The sequence below is a fragment of the Hyaena hyaena genome, unplaced genomic scaffold (genome assembly GCF_003009895.1).
Source record: "Hyaena hyaena isolate Hyena2069 unplaced genomic scaffold, ASM300989v1 scaffold_545, whole genome shotgun sequence".
Lineage (NCBI taxonomy): Eukaryota > Metazoa > Chordata > Mammalia > Carnivora > Hyaenidae > Hyaena > Hyaena hyaena.
Genome location: NW_024081178.1, coordinates 1,334,295 through 1,361,764, shown reverse-complemented (window position 1 = coordinate 1,361,764; position 27,470 = coordinate 1,334,295). Strand labels below are relative to the sequence as shown.

The window sequence follows — 27,470 nt, the reverse complement described above, 5'->3', positions numbered from 1 at the left end:
CCTCTGATGGACAGTCCTGGGTGCCCTCTGATGGACGGTCCTCGGGGTTCCTCTGATGGACAGTCCCGGGGGGTTCCCTGGGGGATAGTTCTGGGGGTCCTCGGGGAACCGTGCTGAAGGGTCCTCTAGGGGACAGCACTGGGGGTCCTGAGGGGACAGCGCTGGCATGTCCTCAGGCACCTTCTCTTTGCTCTCAGGTGGTGATGTCAGGATATATCTTCATTTTACCTAAAACCATTTGCAATTTAAATGAACTGCCGTGAATAATTCTTTCTTTTCTTTTCTTTGTCAATTGGTTGTAGTGTTCGTGGAAAAAGTGCTGAAGAGGCTTTTCCCTAGTGCTCCCTGTGGCCAAGAGAAGAGGGCGCCAGTGACTGCAGCTTCTGAAAAACCGGCCCAGAGGGCGGCCACGGAGGAGCTCAGGGGCAGCCGTGCCCCCACCTTGACAGGTGATGGGCTTTCGGGGGGGGCGGGGGAAGGTCGGTGAGGGTTTCCTGGCGGTTATCATGTTTCCCCTGGAGCAGGGGGCTCTGCCTGGCCCCCGTGGGTGGCGACCCCTCCACGTCTTGCGTCTGGCAGCCAGGGTCACTGTACCCACGCTCTGGACTGCAGCGCGCTCAGTGGGGAGAGAAGCCAGGGCCGGTACCTCCACCAAAGACCGTCCTGCGTGCGCTGTGCTGGGCAGAGAGCATCACCCTCCCGGTGCAGGCGTGGAAGCAGCTGAAGAGCTGTGGCCAGGGCGCAGGGAGGACCCCTCGCGAGAGCCAGGGAGTGTGGGGCCGTGGCCAGCTTGCTTCCCTTGGGGGCTTCATCCCACAGTGTGGCTCGCAGACCTGGGCCCTGTCCTGGGACACCCCCCATCCACCCTGTGGCGCAGACCCGTCTCGGTGTGCCATGGGCAGTTTGAGGGCCGATGTCAAATTCCAGGGACAGGTGTGGCGGCAGGTGCTCGAGCGGTACCCATGGGTGCCCTGTGGCTGGAGGAGGGGCAGCGGGTCAGTACGTCTGAGAGCGTTATTATTTCACAGGTGCTGGTGAAAGAGCCTCATTTCTATGCTCCTGTGTGAAAATCCTCACAGCATACAGCAACATTTTTTGTTACATAAAATTCACTTAACGTAAAGTCTACTGTTTTCACCATTTCAAAGCATACAATGTAGTGATTTTTGGTATGTTCACAACACTGCACAAACATCAGTAATTCCAAATCCTCAATGTCACTGTACACAAACGCCCAGCCGCTTGTACCCGCTGCCTCCCACCCTCCACTTTCCACCATGGCTTTGTCTCCTCGGCATGTACCACGTAAGGAATCACATGCGAGGCGCATTTTGTGATGGGCCCCCATGAAGCCCGGCGTCTCCCGGTTCATCCACGTCGTGGGTGTATCTGTCTTACGCTCCTCTTTATCGCTGAGCACCGCCCACTGTGCATGGAGTACGTTCTGTTTACTCGCTGGTCAGGGTGTGCACCTGTGGGTTGGATGTCAGTGGTTATCATGAATAATGCTGCTGGAACACCCACGCATAAATGTTTGTGTGACTTGTGTTTTCACTTCTGGGTGTGTGCCAGGCGTCCCCTTGCTGGGTCCTGTGGTGATTCTGAATTTCACATTCAGAGAGACTGCCACACTGTTGTCCACGCCGTTGTCCACACTTTTGTCTATGCCGTTGTCCACGCTTTTGTCCACAGTGTTGTCCACACCACTGTCTACACCATTGTCCACACCACTGTCCACACTGTTGTCCACACCATTGTCCACACTGTTGTTCACACTGTTGTCCATGCCATTGTCCACACTATTTTCCACACTGTTGTCCACACCACTGTCCACACCGTTGTCCACACATTGTCCACACCACTGTCCACACTTGTCCATGCCACTGTCCACACCGTTGTCCACGCCATTGTCCACACGGTTGTTCACACTGTTGTCCACACCACTGTCCACACCGTCATCTACACCATTGTCCACACCACTGTCCACACTGTTGTCTGCACTGTTGTCCACACCGTTGTCCACACTGTTGTCCTCACCATTGTCTACACCCTTTTCCATGCCATTGTTCACACCGCTGTCTGCATTGTTGTCCACACCATTGTCCACACTGCTGTCCCTGACACTATCCAGCTGCTGCACCGAGCAAGTGCCTGGGGTCCTGCGGGCTTACTTTCCTCGGCTGCTGGTCCCCCATTTGCAAAAGGAGGGCCTAGTAGGTGTAGACGCCACCATGGAGCACCCACCAAAGGGACGATTAGGAACGCTGCTCTCACAGAAAGAAAATGAATTATTCTAAGGACAAGTCTTTCCAAGTAGCATATTTGACATTCTGTGCTTTCAGCAAAATTGAAGGAAATAATTTAGTTATCAGCCAACCGGTAAAAATAGTTTGGTGAAGGGGCGCCTGGGGGGGCTCAGTCAGCTAAGCATTCAACTCTCGGTTTTGGCTCAGGTCATGATCTCATGGTTCGTGGGTTCGAGCTTACTTGGGATTCTCTCTCTCCCTCTCTTTGCCCCTCCCCTGCTCTCTCTCTCTAAGTAAAAAAAAAACTTTAAAAATCTTTAATAAAAAATAATAATTTGTTTGATGATGGATTTCTCTGATTTTTGGCATATTCCTTACAAGGGATTCAATGAATCAAGTAATACTGCTGTTTGTAAGAAGCCATGTGCTGTCCTCTACCTATTTTTGTGTTGGGAATTTCTGAGCAGGTAGCGCTGTAAACTGAGGGCGGGGGTGGTCTGGCAGGGGCCTGTCTCGCAGCAGTGACAGCGTGCTTCCGCACTCCTTCCTGTCTTGGCCGAAGGGACTTCCTCTGTAGTGGGTAATGCTTAAAAGCAGTAATTGTTACTTTGATCAGTTGCCTTTTACTAATTCTAACAATGTAGAAAAAAGTATGTTACTATCATAGAAATGTTTTAAAGAGGAAGGTTTATTTGAGAGCTTGATGCGATGAAATTGTTATGTGAGGGCAGAACTGGGGGGAGCTGGAGTTGCTGAGGACCAAGGGATGATGGAGGATTTCTAAACGAGCCAAGAGCTTGGCCACGTATCTTATTTTCGTGGCCGTCACCTTGCCGTGGTATGCAGAGCCCCCGTCGGTGCACAGGAAGGAGGGAGGCCGCATTTGCAGCCCAACACAGCTCCGTCTCCACATGGAGGCTCCCGAGCTCTATAACGTGTCCGTGTGGAGGCACGCAGTCTTAACACTTGTTTTTAGGGAATACGTGTGCCGGAGCGGTGAGAGCACCTCTGTGCTGACATGTGGGCGAGCAGGTGGCCGGGCGTCAGTCAGGTAGGTTCGTGCTGTTGTGTCTGGGCCTTTTAGGAGTCCATGAAAATCGGTATGTGGAGAAACATCTGTGAATGCCTGGAGTGGTCATGAAAATAGACAAAGCTCTTTGGTAAAAACTGCAGTTTTCCATTAGGATGCGAATATTTTCTTATAAAATCTTGATGATACAACAGAAGAACCTCTTCTGCCCAGGTCTTGCCCTTCTTAACCTTTGTCACTTCCGGAAAGCCTGCTGTTGTGTAAGGAATGTAATTTCGGACCTCAAGGGCATTATGCCCAGTGAGGTGAGGCGGGCAGAGAAAGACGAGCACAGTGCAACCTCATGTTTCTGTGGATGCTCCAAACTCAAACTCTCAGAGAACAGACCGAGGTTGCTGGGGGCCCGGGTGGGGGCGGGGAGGCGCTGGTCGCGGGGAACCAAACTCCAGTTGTAAGGGGAGTACGTTCTGGGGCTGACAAACCGCGTGATGACTCAGCTAACGATTCTGCTTTGTGCCCCTGACACTTCCTGAGAATAGATGCGGATGTAATTCTGTGAGGGGATGAGCCGTCAGGCTGCCAGCATGGCCATCATCTTGCAGTATTTAAGTGTGTCACACCAGGACACGGTACGCCTGGATGCTCCGCCGCGTGACTGAGGTCTTGAAGCGCCCCTCCGGTCGCCTTTGCTTCTCGTCTTCCTAGAATTTGGAAGCCGCGGTCCCCATGTAGGCCCATGCTTGGTGATACAGTATACACGTTATTACGTATGTGCCTCTCCTGGGGGCTTGGGGGTTTGTGAAACTTCATACGATGGCGATTGCCGTCTAGGTAGCCGCTGCCCTGTGCTGTTGTGTGACTGTTCGGGACGTACCCCCACCTCTGGCCTCCAGCAGTCTGTTTCTGAGCCTCACGTGGCTTCCTCCACAGCTCTGCTTCGGGTTGCTGAGCTTCTTGGGACTCTGGGGTTGTGATTTTCATCACGTGGGGAATGATCAGTACCTGTTTCTTGGAGGGCTTCAGGTTCACATACGAGGCCCCCTGACGTTGCCCCAGAGCCCCCAGATGCTCTGCTGGCCCCATGCCTTGTCCCTTTCTGTGGGTTTTGTTTGACCCCCACGGGGCTATTGCATGTTCTCACAGCTCAGCCGGCTGGGTGAGTGGCCGGGCGGCAAGGTGGGCTCCCCGAGGCCCCGGAAGCTGCTGTCTGTCATCCAGCGGTGCCCGTGTGGAGGACAGAGGGGGCCGCCTCTCCTGGGCTCCTGCCCACCCTCCCAGCTCTGACTGGCCCTTCCCTGGGGTTGCTCTGCTTAGCGCCACGCTGTGAGCCCAGGCCCCACCTGGCAGCTTCTCACAGGGGTGCCTGCATCACACTCAGCAGAACACACAGGGGCCCCCAGGAGCCCTGGGCCTGCTCTCTGCAGCCTGCTTCTCCCGAGGACACTGCCTACGGCCTGCAGGCGTCTGGGCCTCCCTGGACCCCAGCTGCCAGGTCCCACCCCCAATCCTCGAGCTCACTCCGCCATGGACCATTGTGGCCTCAGGCTCATGGCCTGTCCTGTTCCTCGGGGATCAGCATCTGGAACCTGTTTATCAGGTTGGCCTGATGTAAGTTCTTCTGGCCTTTCTAGAAGTAAAGATACGCTGGGTCACCATCACCCTCTTCTTTGCACATGGACGTTTTCTGAGCACGTGTCCCCAGAGAAGTAGCTTCAGGTTTATTGTACATTCTGCCAACTTGCCTGTCAGACGTGCACCCACTCAAGTGACCCGCCAGTTCCTGCTTGCCCGGGCCTTACGCAGCAGTCGTCCAGCTGACCCTCGAATGAGCCAGGGATCAGGACGCCGACCTCGGCAGTCAGAAATGTGCCTGTAACTTCTCACTCCCAGAAACTTACCCACTGGTGGCCTACTGTTGACCAGAAGCCTCACCCGTAACACAGTCGACTAGCATTTGTATACATATCACATACTGTATTCTCACTACAGAGTCAGCTAGAGAAAAGAAAACGTCATTAAGAAAATTCTAAGGAAGAGAAAATATGTTTACGGTATGTACTGTATGTATCAAAATAAGCCTCCATATCAGGCGGCCCCAGCAGCTCACACCCGTGTTGTGCAGGGGCAGCTAACCGCGTGGAAGGAGCCTGCACTTCACTTTACTGAGTGTCTGCGAGGCCAAACGGTTCAGTGGCTTGAGCGTGTGTGTACACCGTACCGTCTGTCCATTTTCCTTTTGGGTTGTTCTTGGTTGTCATGTGACAGATTTCAGTTATTTTCATATTCCAAATCCCAATTCTTGGCCATCTGTATACCTTCTCTCCATGAATTGTCCTAATTTTTAAAAACAGCCATGTGTTCTGTTGTTTAGTTCATAGGGTATGGTTTCTCAGTCTTTAAGTCTGTGGTTAGTGCTGTTTGTGTCTGGCTTAGGAAGTCTTCCTTGGGGCACCCGGGTGGCTCAGTAGGTTGAGCGTCCGACTCTTGATTTCAGCTCAGGTCATGATCCCAGGGTCGTGAGATCGAGCGCCGTGTTGGGCTCCATGCGTGGCGTGGACCCTGCTTGGGACTCTCTCTCATATGTTCGTACAGAATTATGTCCACGGCAGAGGCTGCCCCGGCCCTCCCCAAAGCTGTAAACGCTGAAGCCCAGAGCTCGTCCCCTTGTCTGCTCCATGCAGGTACCAACCATCAGCACATCCTGAATCGGACCCCTTCCCAGAGGAAATTGTGTGCTTGACGGATGTACTTCCCTCACCCCTTAGGAGGAAGGCCTGCCTGAGTCGCACGGACACGTGTTGGTGGCCCCAAGACCTGCAGAACAGGTGGAAGAACTCTGTCTGAAGCGGGGGGGGGCAGCGGTACCGAGATGACAAAGAGCGTGCGGACGCCGTCCGACCCCGCATCCGCTCTCAAAACTCCACTCACTTGACTCAGCGATTGTCTACACGAAACCTGCAACAGATGTGTGCAGCAGCTTTGTTGGTAATTTCCAAAGTGTGGGAGCAACCAAGATGCCCTTCAGTGGGTGATGGATAAACCCCGAGGTCCGTTCAGACATGGAATATTCCGTGGCCTTCAAGCTGTGAAAAGATAACAGAGGAACCTTCAGTGCAGATCACTAAGCGAAAGAAGTCTGTCTGAGAAATCTACAAACTGCCGGATTCCAACTACCTGACATTCTAGAAAAGGCAAAGCCAGGCAGACAGGAAAAACACGAGTGGTTGCCAGCGCCGGGGTGGGGGTGGCCAGCCGGAGCACAGAGGGTTCTGAGGACAGGGACGTGGGTGCCGGGAGCCCAGACCCACCGAACGCTGGGCACCAGGAGTGACCCTCACGTGGACTGTGGACCGACAGTGCGCCCGTGTGGGACCTCTGACTGTAACAGATGTACCTTCTGGTGGGGGGAGGGGTGGTGCGTGTGTGCGGAGGCGTGTGGGGAGATCTCTGTGCCATTCTCAGTTTTTCTCTGAACCTAAAACCTAAAAATGTAAAGTCTTAAAAGATTATTTTTTAATTCCTCAGCTCTTGAGGTGCTTGGAGTGGATAACGTGTAGAAAGATTTTGTGTCTGGAATGACAGGGACAAAGGAGAGGCCGGAGCCCAGGCCCAGGGCCAGGGCCAGCGCGGGAAAGACAGGGCGTCCCCTCCAGGACTCGTGAGGGATCTAGGAAGGCTCCGGGCCGCCCACGCCACGTGGTCGCACCACGTTTCGATCATTCCCCGAGAGACTGGAAGGGGGCTGACACCCCTTACTTCTGTGGGAGCTGAAAGTCAGAAATCTGAGTACCTAATGGCCACACCTGCTGTGTGTGTAACGGAAGGAAGGAAACAAACCAGTTTTTCCGGGGGCGTGCAGTGTGAGTGGTGGCACGGTGAGAAACGTCTCCTTCGGTCGACGACGGAAGCTACCTGGCCCTCTCACAGCCTGGCTGGGGTCATGGCTCTGTGCTGAGGTCTGGGTCGGACACCCAGAACCAGCTCGCACCACCGTGACTGTCGTCAGGAGATACAGGGATCGAGTGCGCCACCCCTGAAGGCGCATCTCCGTGAAGGACAGGCCGAGGGGTGGGGACCCGGTAGGTGCCGAGGGACGCACACCCGAGCTCCCGCTCTGACCATATTTTCCTTCTCCCTAGTCTGTGCTGCTCCTCAGGCACGAGACAGAGTCCCAGCCGGGGCCTCTCTCCGGCCAGCTGCCCCCATGTCCTGTGCTTGTTTCCGTGGTGACTCCCTGCGTGGCCATGAGCACCGTGTTACCGGCTCCCTCCTGGGCAGAGATGAGGCTGCCATGTGTCACGGTGTCCAGTGCCCCATAGGAGGCGCTCAGTGGCCTCAGTGACCTGCGTGTGAGCCGCTCCAGGTCCGAGGAAGGAGCTAAACAGACTGGACACCCAGGCACATTTGGTGACCTCCCCCCAACAGGCTCCACTTGAGCCACGCGGGTCCCGGAACTGCCTGCAGCTGCCCCGCTACCCCCGCCCTGTCCCTGCTCACACGCAGGCAGTGCCCCTCCAGGGCGAGGCTCAGATCCCGAGGAGGCAGCGCGGCCGGACCACAGGCTGCTCAGCAAGCTGAGCCAAGATCTGAGGCCACAGGTGACTCTGGAGCTTGGCCGGGCCTCGTCTCACTCTCCCTGGAGGCCATCACACGTGCACTCAGCGGGTTCCAGCAGCGGGACTGGAGCTGTCTCGTGAGCGGGCGCGCGGCTCCCTGGCTGAGCTCGGGGGCTCCTGGACCTGCCGTGCATGATTCGTTCAGGAACAGGGTGTGGACCAGGCCCACGTTCTCCTTGGGGACACGTAAAATCAGTCCACAATTAACCACAGGACGTGAGAAAACAAAGCCACGCCCAGCATGGGACTACAGATATGTTCTGAGCCTCCTCCCGCTCAGCCCGGGCGCCAGGGCAAACACCACACACACGGCGGCCTGACGGCGGGGGGTCTTCAGTCCCTTTGGAGTTTATACCTGTGTGTGGTCCAGTGATGGAGGTGACGTGGAGCACGGGGAGCAGAGTCCATAGTGTTGTACCGCCGTGTGCTGACAGATGGTAACTGCGCTTCTCACGGGAGCGGGCACCTGTACAGAGGTCCAGTCCACATATGGCTCTCATGGGAGTGGGGCACTGCGTGCAGAGGTCCAGTCGCACGTGGCTCTCACGGGAGTGGGGCACCGTGTGCAGAGGTCCAGTCCACACGTGGCTCTCCCAGGAGCAGGGCACTGCGTGCAGAGGTCCAGTCCACATGTGGCTCTCACAGAAGTGGGGCACCGTGTGCAGAGGTCCAGTCCACATGTGGCTCTTACAGGAGCGGGACACCATGGGGACACCATGTACAGAGATCCATCCGCACATGGCTCTCCCGAGAGTGGGGCGCCACGTGCAGAGGTCCAGTCCACACATGGCTGTCCCAGGAGCGGGGCGCCACGTACAGAGGTCCAGTCCACACGTGGCTCTCACAGGAGCGGGACACCACGGGGACACCGCGTACAGAGGTCTAGTCCACACGTGGCTGTCCCGGGAGTGGAGCGCCACGTACAGAGGTCCAGTCCACACGTGGTACCTGTGAATGCATGCAGCATGCTGTGTCAGCTGTACGTGATGCCACCTGCTGTTGGAAAGAGCATGGGAGGAAGCCGGGGTCGTGGGGATGCCATTCTGGACCATGTATCTCAAGAGCCAGCAGAAGGTGCTCACCTTTTGGGCCAGCAGTTCCTTCTCCAGGACTCTGTCTGAAAGAACTCCATGGTCAGGTGTGCAAAGTGTGTACAACAAGGATGGTCATAGCAGCTGTCTGTGGTAGTGAAAATCTAGAGTTAACCTCCATGTGTGAAGTCTAGGACAATGCTTGAATTATAGTTACATTTTCACTTGCCAGAAACATGGAATATTATGTAGCCATTAGGAGACCACATAGGTGTAACTATATCTTAACATATTATTTTGTCATGTTCTGTTAACTTTTGAATGATATGATACACATAATATACATATGTATAATAATAAAATGCGTGTAGCGGGATCCCATTAAGGTGTGTGTGTATACACAGTGTATGCGGGTTGTTTGCACACTTGGAGAAGTTCCAGGTAGTGTACCAAAATGTCAAGAGATTCATGTTATATCAGTGGAAGGTATGCTATGTAGAATATTCTTTTTTCTGCTTCCTGCTCATGAATTATACTTTCATATCCTTATAAAAACCCAGAGGTTAGTGAATCATGGATCCCGGGCTGGACCTGGGGCTGCCCCGCTGCCCCGGCGAAGTGCTTGGTGCCCCGAGATCCGTGACGGCCATGGCTGGGCTTCGTGAGCTGTTGGGTTTCATGTCTGCAGTGGATGTGGTTGGGGAAGGGCCAGGGCCACCGAGGGTCCCGCCACAGAATGCCCTGTTCACAGTCCCCTTGTCCCCCGCAGGTGGAGACCCCGAAGTCTTTCCTCAGAGGCGGCTCTACACTGTGAGTTTGCCTCCTGAGGGCTACGCCCCAGCTCCCCCAGAGCCGCAGGCCAGCCCGGCCTCCGACGACAGCTCAGGCAGCGATGACCCAGGAGGAGAGTGCCACCTCTCAGGTGAGGCATGGTTCTGCAGGTTAACTCCACCCAGATTTATTGTGACAGGGCTGGCGAGTGGGTCGCTGGACGGCTACCCAGGGGCTGGTTTGTGTCCTGCAGTCACTAAAGGTGATGTCACCGAACTCATCGTGACAGGAAAACAGACTTGAGGCCGGAGGAGGTTCAGCTGGGCCCCGACCGTGGCTGTAATCACCTGTGCTGCTGTTAAATGTGTCACATGTTGATGGTGCTTGTTTTGGTTTAAGTAGAACTTTTTTCTTGATTTTCCATTTTTTTCAGCATTTCTAGGATAATATATCAGTTTTGTTATCATGGAAATAACCTACTTCGCTTCACTTTTGTGGAAGAATTGAATGACTGTTTTGTGCATGTGCTGCTGTTAACCCAGACGAGTTTCAGCCAGTGTAAACTCAGAAACTCTACACTATAAATATCAACAGAATGGGTTTCTTTGTACATTGATCTTTCCAAGTTTCTAACTGAAGGACCAGAAACCATAAAACCAAAACTGGGGTAGGTGAGGAATAATCTATCCATCTTTTCAAACCTGTTGAAAATCTTTGGAATGTGATTAGTAGATAAAGAGATTATTTCATTAGGAAATTTAACCATGTTCTTCTGAAGATGAGTTCCTTCGGGGAGCATACTTCACCGCGTGCTCAGTCTATTCAGTGAGAACTGGGTTGGACTCACTCCCGCGCCGCTGCGCTGTGCGCTGTGTCTGCTTCGCCCGCAGCCACGCCCGGTCAGCCCTGCCGAGAGGCCAGCGTGGGCCGGGCCGTGGGAGGGACCCCAGCGCCAGAGGCTTGAGTCTCCTGTGACCGGTGAGCTCCGAGCTGGAGGGACACCTTCCTGGGAGGCGAGGATGTTTGTACGAGGGGGACAGATGCTCTCCAGGAGGGCGGCCAGCCCATGGCGCCTCCCTGACAGCCGTGCGCTGAGGAGAGCAAAGGAGGAAAGACCAGGGGACTGAGGACCTGGGACTCATTCCCTTTAAGCTCCATGGGGACCTGACAGTTCAATAGTAAGTTGTGTAGCGTCTCTGTGAGGTGTTTGTTAGGCAAAATCTGTTAGTTTGTCTTTTCCTCTGTTACCTGTTTTAGGCATGGCCAGGGTGGAGAGAACCTTCCACGAGTCTTCCTTTCTCTGGGAAGGGGGTGATGATATGGGGGATGGTACTCGCAAGGGGCGCCCAGCCCACCACCCACCTAGGAGAGAGCAGACGGGTCCGTCCCTGAGATCAGTCCTGTCCACGTTGCTGTGTCCACGCTGACTCGCCCTCACCTTCGTCTGGGCTCCCGGTGACTTGGGCCCTGACGCTGTGCGACCGGCTGGCTGCCACTCGGGTCTGCGGCTCCTCACCGGCTCCGCTCACCTCCACAGGAACCACGGCTTGGCTTTAAGAGATGGCTCTTTCTAGAGGCCCTGTGAGTTCAGGCTCCTACAGCCACTTCTCCAGAAGAGCACTGAATACAGATCCAGGCGGGGAAGTCCGCATCTGTCACTATTGAACACTTGTAACCGGCGGCTAAATGTTTCCATCTACTTTGCTTAATATGCTTCCCAAATATTTTCTCCCCATTCGTTGTCAGCCCAGGAAGTGGGCCATCGCAGGGCACTGGAGGCGATGAGGTTGGAGAAGGTGTTAGCCCCCACCGCTCACCGAGGCCTCCCACCAGCGGTGCTGCGCCGGGGCCGTGCGGGCAGGATCTCGCCACGGCCTGGGGCCCACGCGGCTGCATAGCCACACATGCCCCCCCCGCCCCCCCCCCCCCCGTGGGGCCAGAGGACACGCCAGGCAGACGTGTGCAAACCTGGAAGCTGGAGGAGCCCTGGATCTTCTCATTTGTGATTTTTAGCAAAGAGAACATGAGAGCTGAGATTGGAAAAAGAAGAAAAAGTCAAATCATTACTGCTTTTCAAGGAAGCGCTTTAGACCATCGACTCGCACTGTGAATTCCCAGCACCAGCAAGTCGACTACGTAGTAACTTAGGGAAGACCTGAGGGCAAGAGGGGTGACCGTCTGGCCTTTGCACCTGCGTGTGGCCGCTGGGCTTGCTGCCCGCACGTTCCGGGCTCCCTCACTAGGACGGAGCTTCGGCCCAGGGCGCGGGGGAGCCGTAGCACGTCCCGTGTGGTGTCAGAGCCAGAGTCCTCAGCCGCCCGGGGAGCTGGCGGGGAGCCCTTGTCCAGGCGGCCCCCAGCGCCCTGGGGAGCCCCTCAGCGGCTCCATCGCAGGTGTGCTCTGGCCCTGGGGTACATCTGCGCTTAGGTCTGACCCAGCCACGCATGTGTTTGCTGTGGGGCCAAGAATGTGCTCGTGTCGACCCAAGTACCGACCGTGTGCTGCCCGCTCTCTGTGTGGCCTTCCTGCTCTGTAGACGGTGTCTGAGTAAGACCAGTACAGCTATTTCTCAGTTTTCAAGACCCAGATATGTGGACGTGAAAAGTAAAGTTTCATTTTCCAGAAAACTTAGAATTTAAGCCTACTCACAACTAACCTAGGAAATTTGGAGATCATTCCATTGTCAAAACCTGTTTCAGGAAAGAACGCAGAAGTAATGAGGCTGAAGATTATTTATTATGTTCTTGTGAGGTAGATACTTAATGTGGCAACAGAGAAGAATATCGTTGCTTATCAGAGCGAAGTTCATCAGATGGCCGTCAGGCTTCCAGACTTACAGTCATGAAACATTTATTATCTAGATTGTGATGTTGTAAGCCAGCCGCCCTTTCTGTGACATGCAGGCCCCGTGCATTCTTTTGATTTTATTTGGAATTACGAGCTACATTATACATTGGAGCCAAATCAGAGCTCGGGCAGAATTCCACCCTGTTCCCCCGTCACAGCTGCTTCCCCTCCCCCTCTCCCCCCGCTGTCTTTGGAAGTTTCTGCTCTGGATATCCAGAACCAATAGAAAAGAGAGAGAGAATCCATGTTTTAGATTTACAGGGAACAGTACCGTCCTGAGTTTTAGGCATACAGACGATATGAAAGAGACGAGAAGCCCCTCATACCTTTATGTCTTCACAATGACATTGATGTAAATGGTGTCGCTCAGCACTAACTGCAAGCTCACTGCTTTGTACTTACCCACAGGACGCTGATCGCTGAAGGTAATTATCACATGCATTTGTAGCCTTAGCTTTGAGTCTAGAATAAAACTCACATCTCCTTTACAATACTTAGCCCTTTTTAATGCAACATGGTACAGCTGTGAGAATTGGAATAATCTGGAGACTATGGCTATTTTTAGTATCTAACTATTTCTACTACAGCAGTTCATCAGGATGTTGGTACCAAATAGTAGCTGTGAGAATTCTGACAAATTGTGATTATTTTTAAAATTAGCATGTCTGAAAGGTATGTTTTGGGGATGGCAGATTTTCAAAATTAGTGTGCTTCTCAGCTTATAAATAGTCAAGCCGCTGGTTCCCTAATATAAATGTTCCTATAGCTTTTATTGTGGGTGAGGATTTGAAGAAGGCAAGATTGTAGGTGTGTAGTGGGCCCATGAAGACAGAACGTTCTAGAATCAATAGAGCAGCACGTTTGGAGAAAGTCACTTGAAGGAGCTGCACCTCAGATTTTCTTGTGAAATGGAAAGTCGAGATGGGCCACGTCACAGAAGATGAGCGTTTATGGTATTTTCCATTGTAAAATACCGTTTTGAAGGACAAGGACGTTTAAAGGAAATGGGAAAGCGTCCTTGCACTCGGTCCCTCCACCGAGCCCCTCGTGGGGCGGCTCCTCCAGCGGCCTGAGCCCGGGGGGCACTCACCAGCAGGGACAAGGTCAGTGCGAGGCCGTCCGTGGCGCACCCTCCCTGCTGTGGGACGGCTGCCGTCCGGACTGGGGGGCGGTGGCCCTGTTCCCGCGGGGTCTGGAGGGACCCTTGGACCGAGCTGGCCAGCGTACACGGAGGCGGGGAGAGGGGCCGGCCCTGCCTCACAGAGCAGGGCGGCCACGGGGACGTGGCTGATGGTGGCCCCATGCGCAGCGCACAAGGCCCTGCAAATGAGGGTTCAGTCCTCGGTCCTCCCGCCTCCGTCTACACTGCTCCTGGGCCCCGGGGGGGGTGCTGCACCCCGTCCTCCAGATGCGCTGGCAGCAGAGGCTCCTACCCTTTATCCTCCACGTGCTCAGCGTTCACCTGCCTTGCTGTCCGGTTGGGACCCTGGACTCCTGGTCACCCCCCTCCAGGTGCTGGTACTGCCGCTGGCCTGAGGCGCGGCCGGACCCGGGGTCCGCCGTGGGGGTGGGGTGGTGCGCCGGCGCGGGGGGGGGACAGGCGGGGCGAGACGTGGGGGCGGTGTGCCCAGTGCCCCGCGCCAGGGCAGGCCTGCACGTGCCGCGTGCGCGCATCGACTCTGGACGTGGCGCGCCTTCCATGATGCGATTGTCGTTTGTCGGTTGTGCCTCAGCAGACCTGGAACAGAATGAAAACAAAACAGGGCTTGGGGTCATCAGACCTCTTTTCCTTCTGCGCCTTCCTCCCCTCGGCCCTTCCTCCCACCTCCATCCGTCCTCCCCGAAGCCCAGGTCACGGTGCGTGGGAACCACTCACGGGTCCCACGTGCGAGTCCGTGTTGTGCCGTCGCTGTGTTTGGGGCAGTGCAAGGGTCCTGAGACGAAGACACAGAGACACAGAGAGAGAAGGAGACACAGAATCTGAAGCAGCTCCAGGCTCCGAGCTGTCAGCACAGAGCCCGACGCGGGGCTTGAACCCGTGAACCACAAGATCATGACCTGAGCCAAAGTCGGACGCTTAACCTACTGAGCCGTCCAGGCGCCCTGTTAACGGCGTATCCCTGGAGTCTGTTAGTAATGCTTTGTGCAGGGTTATGGGAGGGACCGCCCACACCCGCCTCTGTCCGAAGGTCCCCGTCAGGGTCTGGAGTGAGGACAGTGTCACTGCCTGTGCTCTGGAAACGTCTGTGTACACTGGGGGTCCCTTTTCTCCTTATGTGCTTACTAGGTGAACCCACCTAGACCTGAAGTGCTTTTGTGGGACTATGTTTAACTAAAGTTAGATTTTTTAAACAGAGAGAGAAAATTCTGTTTCTTCACGTGTCCATGTTGGTAAATTATGCTTTTCTGAGGATTCTCCATTTCATAAAGTTGTTAGTTGCATAGCCTCATTCGCTCGTTAGCGGTGCAGGTACACCCTCACTGACCCCTCCCTGCCCTTCTCACCCAGACTTGCCAGCTGGGCTGTGCGTTGTGCTCTCTATCTTCTGCTCATCTGGGTGTTTCTTCTACATTCGTGGTGTTTAATTTGCTGTTTTTCTAGCTTCTTCAGGTGTTTACATCATCGGTTTATAGCTCTCTTCTTTCCTGATACACTCAAGACTATAAATTCCCATTTAAGTAGAATTTACTGGCATCCTATATATCTTGAAATGTTATAATCTCATCAAATTTAAAATGAGTTATTTTTTTTGTGTGTGTGACAAAAACAGTATCTACTCGTTGCCCTAAAGTTGGAAATCGGGAAAGTACGGCAGGAAAAACCAGCCCATGCTCGCACCTCCCTAGGTAGCACCGTTCACGTGCTGGGTGTAGACTCACAGTATTGTGATGTGCCTTGTTTTCCTTTTTAAAAGTGTGTGCACACATTACACACCTGTGTGTGTGTAAAGTGTGATGTACTGATCATTTCACAGCTTCTTCGTTCCTGTTTCATACTGTTAACACGGGACCACGGGCACGCATGTGCTCAGCACCCAGAATGAGAACTAAGCCACCAGGTACACATGTGGCTTCACCAAGACCCGAGGGAATCAGTGACAAGCTCTGGGCGCAGCACAGCGGACGGTGAGGGTGCCCCTAATGCCCTGCCCTGCGGCCCCCCCAGGCAGCGCTCCTTCGAGACCATAAGATGATAAAACACAGAATGGGTTACTTTTCTCCAGATTTAATGAAGGGCAAGCATGCATATTTTGAATAAACAACTGTGAGGAGAATGTTAGTTAGTTAATTAGTTACTTCATTCAACTGGACCTGGGAAATAAAAATAAGAAAAAAAAAACCAAAACAACAACAAACAAGGAATTCCATAAGCAGCGTTTACATCAAACAGAATAGAAAAATACCGTGTTCGGTTACTCCTTGGTGATAGAGGAGAGAAAACACACACTGATCACGGGACTGGACAGCCGTCTTGTGTCATGATTTCACAGGGAGTGACTTTGGCTCCATGCCAAGCTCAAAGTCACACTGGATTTAGCAGGTGTGGCCATCGTGTATCTCAAGAGAAAGAAGAGAAACTGTCATTCAGAATTTAGCATTGTTTTCTCCCATCTCCAGAACACGGCATCCAATTTCACAATGGCACAAAGCTGGCAGGGCGGGGCATCTGTGTCGCCTGAGAGAGAGGGGGCTCACGCTCACCTGAGCAGACGCTTTCAGGGAGCAGCGCTCTGCGGCCGCCCGGCCGAGAAGCGGGTTGCAGGCTGTGCAGTGGACCCCAGTGTCCGGAGCGCCACAGGGAGTGGCTGTACTGTTGAGGTGCCCACGGTGCCACCACCTGCCGGTTCGTATCCCTCGTGTCGTCAGAGGGCTGCCTGGAGCCCCGCGCTGGGTCACGTTGGAAAGCCACCTGAGGCATCACCACATGCAGCACGAATTAGACATTTTCTGCCCAAGTTCAGAGGGCAGAAAGGAAGCCCTGAGTAGAAAGTGGAGAAAGAGATTTGTATTCAGTATACTAATCGTGCTATGGTTACAGCAGACTTCAGCACAGTAAAGTTGGCTCTTGTGCCCGGTGTCTCGCCAGCTTCACACGCAGTGTCACTTCCCACCGTAATCTGTTGTGGGCGGTGCGGTGCTGCTCGGACAGATCTGACGAGAACTTGCTGAAAATGAGACTCTCTGGCCAGCGGGTCTGCTGAGGCAAGGTTTGCAGGGTCCTTGGCTGGCCGCGACGCGGTCGGTGTGCACTTGTGGGCTCCACGTATCCAGGATTTCCAGGGTCACGATTTCTGCTCAGTGGCCGTGTCCGCCATCGGGGCGCTTCCAGACAGAGACCCAGTTGTTAGCGCTCTCCTCACCGCCAGCCCATTGCTGCAGACCAAGGGCCCAAACTTGCTGATTCCCATGGGCAAGTGCCATTATCTATTGTTTATTCTCACGTCCGGTGAACTCTTAGAAGGCACCAAAGTAAACTTAAAAAATAGTAAAAAGAATTAATGTTTTTGCCCCAAGGCCACAATACTGAAACTTTACTCCCAACCTCACCATTTGTCATAATCGTAGCAACGGTCAGTGAGTGTGTGTCTGCATCTATATAGGACCCTTCTAGAAGGGCACTCAGCTGTTCATTTATTTAACGGTAAGTCCCAGGTTCCTTGATCACGTAATTAGTTGAGATAAAGGTGGGAATCACTGAAGTAAATATTTTAAATTTTTTTCTACTGAATTTGCAAGATTCTAAGGGAAAACTTATTTATGCTAATCTGTTTGTTACTCTTCCATTGTACAGAAAGTGGTTGCATTTGAATCTTTGTTTTTGTAGATCAGGATCCTCACAATCAACCAAAGAGAAGAAGAGCTAGGAAGCATAAATCAAAGAAAAATTTTAAAAATCCCACTAATATTCATGGAGAACAAGAAGAATTAGAGAAACAGCAGAGTCTTTTGCAAGAAAAATTGCAACCACAGCGCACAGATGGTCCCACAATCAGCAAAAATAAAAAAAGGAAACTGAAAAAGAAACAGCAAATTAAAAGGAAGAAAGCAGCCGGCTTGCTCACAAAGGCTTCTGGCGTCAGCTTCCTGTACCAGCCTGAGCAGAGCGGCGGCGAGCAGGACACCGAGCACGAAAGTGATGGGGAGGGCTGCGTGGACGCCGTGCGGGAGCGTGGCGCGGCCGCCCGCGCGGAAGACTGTGTGGACGCCGTTCGGGAGCGTGGCGCGGCCGCCCGCGCGGAGGACAGCGGTGAGGAAAACCGTGAAGACAACAGTGAGGAAGATGTTACAAGTACCAATGAAAAGGCAGCTGGGATCCTAAGTTTTCTAAAATCAACGCAAGAAATTTACTTTTATGACGGTATGTTTTTTACTGTTCTTTTGAATAATGGCATCCACTTAGTGGGAAAAGCAAACAAATACAGTACAAAATTTCAATGTTTAAAATACAAGACTTATTAAGATATTCAGTAGTCAAAATAAATCATGAGTTTTGAGGCAAAAATGAGAACATTTAAGTTCCCTCCCCAGAGCTGGAGCGCGGCCTCGTCCGCGCGGGGCGAAGGGCACAGCCCCCAGCAGGGCCGAGGCCGCGCCGTCCCGAGTCCTCGAACGGCCGGCTGCAGGGCGGGGGGCGCCCTCGGCGCTGCTTCCGAAGAGAAGGGGAGTCCGGCGTGCGGGCCTCGGCCGGCAGGGAGGCAGCGGGAGGCCGTCTCCTCGGGGGCCGCGTGGTTTCGCGCCCCGCGCGTGACTCGCTGATTTGGGGTTCTCGGCGAGCGGCTCTGAGCAGCGACCTGTTGATCTAGGGGAGGAAGGACCAGAGCAGCTTTATCCTCGCGGGAGGCGATTCCTTGGCAGGAGCCTTGGGGTTTACCGACCCCGGGACCGGGAAGGGGCAGGTGCGGACGCAGAGCCGCCGCGTGCACACCCGGGACAGAGCCCTCGGAATGGACCGTTCCCAGCCTGAGCCGGCCCGGGCGTGGATGGCGCACCCCGTCGCCGCCCGCGAGGTGGAGAGAGACTGGCCGTGCGCTGCTGTGGGAGGCCAGGGACTGACTGACACAGCGCGGAAGGGCCGTCGTCCCCAGACCCGCGTAACCGTGTCCACGTGAGCACGTCTGTCAGCACTTTGTGTTCACAGGCTGAACACATGCTTCACAAACGTCCAAGTGACGCTCACGGGACGACGGGACTGGCGCGGGGCAGGAGGCTGTGAAGCTGTCCGCCTGGGGCGGTCCCGTGTGCAGGACAGCGTGTGGCGGGCGGGCGGCCGGCACAGGGCGTGCGCGAGGTTCTGGGGACAAGCACCTCAGGGGACAGGTCCTAGAGGACATGGCAGCACGCGAGGGCCGAGGCAGCATTCCGCAGCCACCCTTTCCTCCAGGCAGTCTGCCGGGTCTGCACGTAGGGTCTGCTGAGAAAGGGGAGGAGGAGGACCACGAGCTCTGTTGGTCTCAGAATCTTCCAGACTCCACGCCGAGGGGGGCGAGGAGCAAAGACATCTTGGCAGTTTTGAGGTGCTGACGAGAGTGACCGGGGCTGGCCGCTGGAGCGCCAGGGCCACAGGCTTGGGGCAGCGGCGGGCAAGGCAGGGGACGGGAGCCCAGGCCAGAACACGAGAGAGGCAAGCGGGGCGCGTCCACAGCTGTGGAGGACATTGATGTTACCAGCAGGGAATACAAAGGGCTTGATTAAGGTGCTCACAAAAATAGGGGGAGATGGAGAAAAACAGTGAGGAATTAGAGAATTTCACCAGATAATCTCAGTCTGTTAGGATAAGCACATGGAAATTCCGAGGAACAGAATAACTGAAGTCAAGAACTTCGCGCTGGGTGTAAACAGCAGCTTGGGTTCAGCACGAGAGAAGTAGTGGTGGAAGCGGGCCGGGGGGCGTCCGGAAGGGGGGAGGCGGGCAGGAGCGCACAGGCGCTGTACCCAGGACAAGGGACAGTGTGGTTGGAGTCCAGGCCAGGGCACGGGGCTCGTGTCCAGGTGTGACCGTCAAGAGCCCTTCAACGTGTGTCGAGTCGTCGACTCAAAGCTGTGTGAATTGAAGCAGGATTCAGGTGGAGACAGCACGCCCAAAGCACGGTGCGCTCAGACTGTGAAAATCAGTGACAGCGAGAAAGGACCCCCAGGGGCGGTGGGGTCTGACACATGGGGGGCCTTTGCCCTCGGGCCCTCGGCCACGTTGCAGAGCTCGGCCGTGTCCCCGTGGCCCAGCTGCGTGTCTGGCAGGTGTTGCGGGAGATCCGTGCGCGGGGACGCCGGCCCCCTCTGCCCTTCAGCGAGTGGCTCGCTTACGGGTCAGTGCTCTGCTCTGATGCTGGCTCCCGCCCAGCGCATCCCCGGCGGCTCGCTCTAAGTAGAACCGCGTTACGCTGGGAGCTTTCGTAGGAGGCGAGAGCTTGCCTTCCGTCCGCAAGAATAAACGTAAGACGTGTTTCTAAGCGGTCCTGGCTCTGTTTAGGTCTCTGCAGGGACCCGGGCTCGGCGCTCCTCCGGCAAGCCGCCCAGGGGCTTTTCCAGCATCTCGACAGTCGCGGCCTGGCCCCCTCAGATGCGCTCCTGCTGGATCACATGAAACGGCTCTTACTCCTGCAAGACACAGAAGGACTGAAGCAAGCCCTCGAAACGTTCCCGGAGCGCTGCACGCTGCCGCCGGGTAGGTACTGAGCACGCAGCCGCCGCGCCGGCGCCCACACTCGCGTCCACAGACCCACGCTCCCCCAGGGCAGTGAAGACTCAGAAACTAGGGGGCCGCACGAGCCGCTGGGAGAACAGAGGAGCGTGCTTCTCGTGTCCCTGCTGGCTGTAAAACTCATGCACACGTCGGGGGCGCCTGGGGGCGCAGTCGGCTCAGCCGCGACTCTTGGCTTCGGCTCAGGTCATGGTCTCACCGTTCCGGAGTTCGAGCCCCGCGCTGGGCTCTGTGCTGACAGGGCAGAGCCTGCTTGGCCTCTGTCTCTCTCTGCCCCTCCCTCTCACACTGTCTCTCTCTGCCCCTCCCTCACTCAAAAATAAATCAATAAATTTAAAAACTAATACTAATAATTGGCATGACAGATGCAGAAAAGCCTGTACAGTCTGATTTTCCAGATCGGTGAGCTGTGAACCGGTGTTTCCTGGGCCCGTATACCGTCAGATAAAACTGCCCCTTCCTTTCTTCCTGGCCCCCCCCCCCCCTCATTTCCAGAAGGTAAATTTTCCTGCCCCCTGAGCACCTTGAAGAAAGGTGGATCGGGGGGTTTCTCCTGTGCACTCACGCGACCTCGGGTGCCCACTCCACAGCAGCTGTCAGGTGACTTCTTGTTAGTAGCTGGAAATGGGCTGCGTGGAGACGCTAGGCCACACGCGCGTGCAGACCCTGAACCTCAGACAATCGGGGTGCTTTCCGGAACGCACCCCTCCCCCCCACCCCGCACACCCCGAACAGGCGCTGGGGACACGTGTTGCGTGGAATGAAGGCAAGGGGCCCTGCCGACTTCTCTGAGGGATCGTCGAAGTAGCCGTAATGCCGGTCCCACCCAGGCGCTCGGCCGCAGCCCCAGAGCCCAGACGTCCCATCAGGGGAAAGGACAGCGCCCGAGGCAGGGAGGCGCCGCTGCGGTCGGGGGAGTGGTGGGGACCGCGAGCTCATCGTCGCGTCCAGGAGCTCCGTCACCGAGCCGGGTCCAGGAGGAGCTGGCTGCTGGAGCTCCTCTTCGCTCCTGTCTGCACTCAGACACCCGCCTGGACGAAAGCCCACCCTTGGGCTCCATGTCCCCACGGGGGGCCGAAGCCGAGGTGAGGACGTGGACACGCCGTGTACGCGGTGGGCAGCAGCCGGCAGAGAAGGAGGGACCTTCTTGCGGCCGGGGACGAATGTGCGGGGATGGAGTGTGTCGGGTGCTGGGTGTGGACAGGCAGGATGGAGGGCCTCCTGGCGGTGGTGTCGGCCCCACTGCAGAGTGGAGCCAAGGCATGAGCAAGACCCCAGCTGTCAGGTTGAGTCCGGAGTGAAGCATCAGGGGCAGGAGGCCGGGGCTTTGCTCGTTCTCTGGCTGAAAGAGGCCGTCGGACGGGTGGTGGGTTCGGGTCGGCTGTGCAGTGAGAGCCCACGGCATCGCCGGCCAACCGGACGTGGGGCCTGCGTCCCTGGAGGAGCCTGGTGACCGGGCGTGAGCTGTGACGCTTGGGGGGAGGCAGGGGCACGTGCTGGCCGGACACCCAGGCTGGGGACTTGGGTGGGGCCCCTCGCAGAGCAGGAGGGTGGAGGCTGGAGACCCCGCGGGGGCCGCTGCAGGGGGAGGCGGGAGGGGGCCTGGAGGGAGGGGTTTCGAGCCGCAGACCCCAGGGCCCTTCTGCTGAGGAGCCGGGCCTGGGGGCACGGGGCGCCATAGCTTCCGCAGAGAAGGCAGCCCAGCGCCCACCCTCATTGTTAGACTGAGCGTTTAACGAGTTTAAATTTCCATAAAGCAGTTTTTTTCTCAAATTGTGAAAAGCCAGTTTTATTAAGCTAAACAAATACAAAGTTTTGATGAGATTAAAAATAAGTCACATAAAAATTTTTAAATTTTGGGGGCACCTGGGTGGCTCAGTTGGTTGAGCATCTGACTCTTGATTTCAGCTCAGGTCATGATCCCAGGGTCGTGGGGTCAACCGCCAAGTCAGGCTCCAGCCTGCTTGGGATTCGTGCTCTTTCTCTGCCCCTCCCCCACTCCAGGGCACGCTCTCTCTTTCTCTCTCTAAAATAAAAAAATAATATAAGCTACATTTAAAAATGTTTTTTTTTTTTTAAATTTTTGTTGTGTTTCTCTCACAGAGGCCTTTCCTATTCATTGCTCTGAAATGTGTCAGAAGGGTTTTCGGCAGTAATTGGGGATTTAGCTGAAAGACATCTCTTGGTTTCTTATACCAAACCCATCGGACACGTTTTCTCTAGGAGTGCATTTTCTTTCAGTGATCAGTAGAACTAAAACTTACATCTGAAGCACTTTTCTTAAAAATGGATTTCCTTTAATCAAGAGCAAAAATAAATGATTGGGACCTCATCAAGATTAAAAGCTTCTGCACAGCCAAGGAAACAACCCACAAAACGAATAGGCAACCAACGGAATGGGAAAAGATAGTTGCAAATGATATATCAGATAAAGGGTTAATATCCAGAATCTATAAGGAGCTCACCAAACTCCACACCCGAAAAACAAACAACCCAGTGAATAAATGGGCAGAAGATATGAACAGACACTTCTCCAAAGAGGACATCCAGATGGCCAACAGACACATGAAACGATGCTCAGCATCCCTCCTCATCAGGGAAATACAAATCATAACCACACTGAGATACCACCTCACGCCAGTCAGAGTGGCTAAAATGAGCAAGTCAGAGAACTCTAGATGCTGGCGAGGATGTGGAGAAACGGGCGCCCTCCTACACTGTTGGTGGGAATGTAAACTGGTACAGCCCCTCTGGAAAACAGTGTGGAGGTTCCTCAGGAAACTAACAATAGAACTCCCCTGTGACCCGGCAATAGCACTGCTAGGAATTTACCCAAGGGATACAGGAGTGCTGAGGCATAGGAGCATGTGTACCCCAATGTTCATAGCAGCACTCTCCACAATAGCTAAAACATGGAAAGAGCCTAAGTGTCCATCAACAGATGAATGGATCAAGAAGATGTGGTTTATCTATACGATGGAATACTACATGGCAATGAGAAACAATGAAATCTGGCCTGTGTAGCAACGTGGATGGACCTTGAGGGTGTTATGCTGAGCGAGATAAGTCAGGCAGAGAAGGACAGATATCATATGTTTGCACGTATAGGAGGATTAGGAGGAACTTGACGGAGGAACAAGGGGGAGAAGAACGGGGGAAATGGGGGGGGAGAGGGAGAGAGGCAAACCATGAGAGACTCTTGAATGCTGAGAACACACTGAGGACTGATGGATGTAGCGGGGAGGGGAGATGGGCATGGAGGGGGGCACTTGTGGGGATGAGCACTGGGTGTTATGTGGAAACTAATTTGACAATAAACTATTTGTAAAAAAAAAAAATGGATTCCCTTTTGTGTCTGAAGGATATACTCTTAAAAAATTTTTTTAAGTTTTTTATTTATTATTGATTGTTTTAAGAAAGAGAGTGAGCAGGGGAGAGGCAGAGAGACAGGGAGAGAGAAAGTGCCAAGCAGGCACCTCACTGTCAGCACAGAGCCCGATGTGGGGCTCGAACTCACAAACTGTGAGACTATGACCTGAGCCACTGCGGTGTCCCTGCATTTAAAATGTTTCTATTTCAAGCTATTTTGTTAAAATAAAAAAAGAAGTTATAAACGGTGAAGGTTTATTTTCAAACGTTGGCATGTCCGTCCCAGACCTTTCCGTGGAAGTGGTGTGGGAGGCTTGCAGAGCAGGTGCGTGGTCCGTGGGCTGGGCGTGGGGGCAGCGTCCCGGCAGCGGGCACAGGGCCCTTGCCGCCGGCTCAGTCAGCACTGTTGCTTATGCTCGGCTGTCTCACGTGCCCGGACCCTGGACAGTCTGCTCTCAAGCTCAGCGTGTGTGTTTACACTGTATGCACCATGTACGCGTGCACACGTTACCACCAGTATCGGCTGCCACTAGTGCGTGTCTGTCTGCCACGCAGCCCTGCTGGACGCCTCGCAGGGGACTGGGGGCCAGTGTTCTCACCGAGGAGACCAGGTTTCAGGGGTCAGGCTGCTGGCCCGGCCGGAGGGCGCCTTCGGAGTGGCCTTGGCCGGGTGCCTCTCTTTGCTCAGAGCGGATGGGCCCCCCAGGGACCCTGGCTGCATCCGACCTGGCCCGCAGGTGGCTTGAGTCAGGGAGGCCGCTGTGCGTGGTGGCAGCCTGTGACGACGTGTCAGAGCGACTGGAGGCCTGGCACTTGGGAGGGTCTGCGCTGGAAGATGGACCGGCTGTGAGGCAGGGGAGGGCCCGTGGAGCCAGAGGCAGGCTGTGGGCGCCCAGGCGCACGCGGGCCGCTCCTGCGTCTCAGCACCTGTGGTGCCCGCGTCCCCGCGTCCTCACTTAGGATCCTGCTTCTGACTTGCTAGCAGCCCCTCACCTGTGACACACACGGCTGTCTACACTGGGTTTCAGTTTGCCTGTGCTCTTCCTTGAGCCCAAGTGATCAATGTCATCCCGTACCCGGGTGTTCTGAAGGTCCAGGTGGCTGACGCGACACTGTACCCGGATGTTCTGAAGGTCCAACAGCTGGTAGACCAATGGGGCTCTCACCCACGTGAAGCACAGACGTCCAGAACGTTCCATGCTCTGTAGGACTCATGGTGTCACATGTCACTCTCAGCACCGTTTTTAAGCCAGAATTGTGCTTTTATTAGGCCTATTGCAGGTTTTACTTTGAGCCTAAAGACTAATGTCTACAAAATGATGTTATAATTTTTATTTTGGGGCTTTCTTGTTCGATTTTATTTTTGGTTTTGTTTTGTGTTTGCTTTGCAGACCATGCCAGAGTGCTCCTGACCTTCTTTAACTACTGGATTGCACATATCCTTCCTGAGAAACAGTGAATAAAATCGGTGCATCTATTTGAGAAGAGCTAGCATTTAGCAAGAAGGTTTAAAAGGCAAACGTGAAATTGGCAGAGACGTGATTCCTGTGTACAAAGAAGATGGAATTCCCTAAATTTTCTTTGCAGCCCAGATCCTGGGAGGTTTGAATACCTCTCCGCCATGTTATTTATTCATGTGTTGTACACAGGGGGCAAGATGTGATCTGAGACTCTAAATGAAAAATTGTGATAAAATGGAAAATTTTCACTTATCCGAAATTGCTTGTCTCCGATTACTACATGGTGATCCTGTTTTTCTGCTTCTGGTAAAAATTGAAAATGGACATTTTGTTAAATAAACTGCAGGTTGAAGTTGTTATTTATTTTTATAAAGTTTAACTTGCTTTGTATTTGCAAGTCTGTGTTCTAAGAACACCTTGTGGACATCAAATGCTCTGGTTTCAGTAGCTTGGCTCTAGTTGAATTTGTCATTTTCTTCCATGTTTCCTCTTCTCTACTTTGAGAATATCCGGAACATCATCCTTCAGTTGTGATCTTTCCTGTTGTCCTGCTGACTGTCAACTATGTTTAGGATTACTGGGTTTTTTTAAACACACTTTTTAAAAAGTTTTTTTAATGTTTATTTATTTTTGAGAGAGAGACAGACAGACAGAGCATGAGCAGGGGAGGGGCAGAGAGAGAGGGAGTCACAGACTCTGAAACAGGCTCCAGGTTCCGAGCTGTCAGCACAGAGCCCGACGCAGGGCGTGAACTCACAAACTGCAAGATCATGACCTGAACCGAAGTCAGACACTTAACTGATTGAGCCGCCAGGTACCCTGTTAACCGACACACGTTAGGAAATCATTGCTCTATGAAAAAATATTTTGTATTGTAAAATAGACATAAAATCACCACATCAGCCATTTTTACGAGTACAGTTGAGCAGTGTTAGGTAATTCGGTGTCGTTCGGCTACACCGCTTCTCAGGCTGGGTAACACTCCACTGCGCGGATACACCGCATTTTGCTTGTCCGTCATCTGTTGGTGAACATGTTGGCCGTTTCGCCTGTTTTCCTGTCCAGGTGCCGCCCTGGACATCACACACAGAATCGTGTGGACGCTTGTCTTCCCGCCTCCCAGGGGTAGAATTGCTGGCTCTGACGGCCGCTCGGTGCACGACCTGACGAGGAACTACCCGTCTGCCGTCCACAGCGGCTGCGCCACGCCGCATCCCACAGGCCCGGGGGTTTTGTTCGTCGTGCTCCCGTCAGGGTCCAGGCGGCCCCTCGGCCACTGTCGCTGCATTTCGGGTCTGGATTCTCACCGCAGAACACGTGGGTCGGACGCAGACGCTGTGACTCGGGCTCTGTCTACCCCTTGGAAAAGGCCTGTGTGCCTCCAAGCCGCCATCTGCTGGGGAACACGGGGCATTACACTTCCGGGACAGGAAAATATTCCGGACATTGAATTAGGGAAATAACCGAAATATTTTAAGTGATCTTACGGCTACTATAAGTCATGGCACGTAATGTATTTTCCAAACCCTTTTACATACATTTAATATTGTATTAAATAGCATCATGCAGTAAATGCTGGTTAACTGAAGAGTTCAAATGCATTTTTATTGTCAAAGGTCATGCATGACTTAAGTCCTACGGTGACACGTCTTTGTGTGAAGAATATAACGCACGATGGGTCCCTCTGTGTTTGTGCTGTGCTGTACGGAGTCACTATAATGAGTGAACATAGTAGATTCCTCTGATCAGCAGCGTTTTAGAGAATCTCAAACGTCAGCCTAGAGTTATAGACAGAAAAATTATACCTAAGGTTTACAATGTAAAAAATGAGCCATCTGATGGGGCGCCTGGGGGCTCAGTCGGTTAAGCGTCCAACTCTTGAGTTTGGCTCAGGTCATGATCGCAGTTCATTGGTTTGAGCCCTGCGTCGGGCTCTGTGCCGGCAGCGTGGAGCCTGCTTGAGATTCTCTCTCTGTCTCTGTCTCTCTCTCTCTGTCTCTCTCTCTGACCCTCCCTCTCTCTTTGCCCCTCCCCACCCCTTCTTAAAATAAATAAATAAACATTTAAAAAATCAGCAATCTGAGAGGAAGAGTGTATGAAATGTGATTTTTAGCAGCCACGGAATCATTTAATGTGGAGGAAGAGAGGCCTGTCTGTAGTTTATGCCCAGGACTGTGTTTTACTCCAGAGTCCCCTCTCACAAGCTTCTCCAGGACCACCCTGCCTACATCACAGCCCTGGTGGGCTCCAGGGCACCTTCCCTGCGCTGTCCACACCCCAGTGCTGGGCACCGGCCGCTTCGTGAACGGTCCTGGGCCTCGCGGCCTCCCCAAGGGCGTCCTGGACACACCATGACTTTCGGTGTCGAGCACGGCGCCTCGAGGCCAGCGTCGTCCCCTGT

The 27,470-nt window shown here is 54.0% G+C and overlaps 1 protein-coding gene across 1 annotated transcript; it reads left to right on the top strand.

Moving 5' to 3' along the window:
- Positions 1–302: 302 nt before the first annotated feature.
- Positions 303–25,516, top strand: ERICH1 (glutamate rich 1; the record flags this gene model as incomplete). Its single annotated transcript, XM_039255777.1, has 5 exons — positions 303–449; positions 9,693–9,845; positions 17,367–17,900; positions 20,010–20,204; positions 25,001–25,516. Coding segments are annotated over 5 exons (1,097 nt in total), but the record flags the coding sequence as incomplete, so codon positions are not given.
- Positions 25,517–27,470: the final 1,954 nt, after the last annotated feature.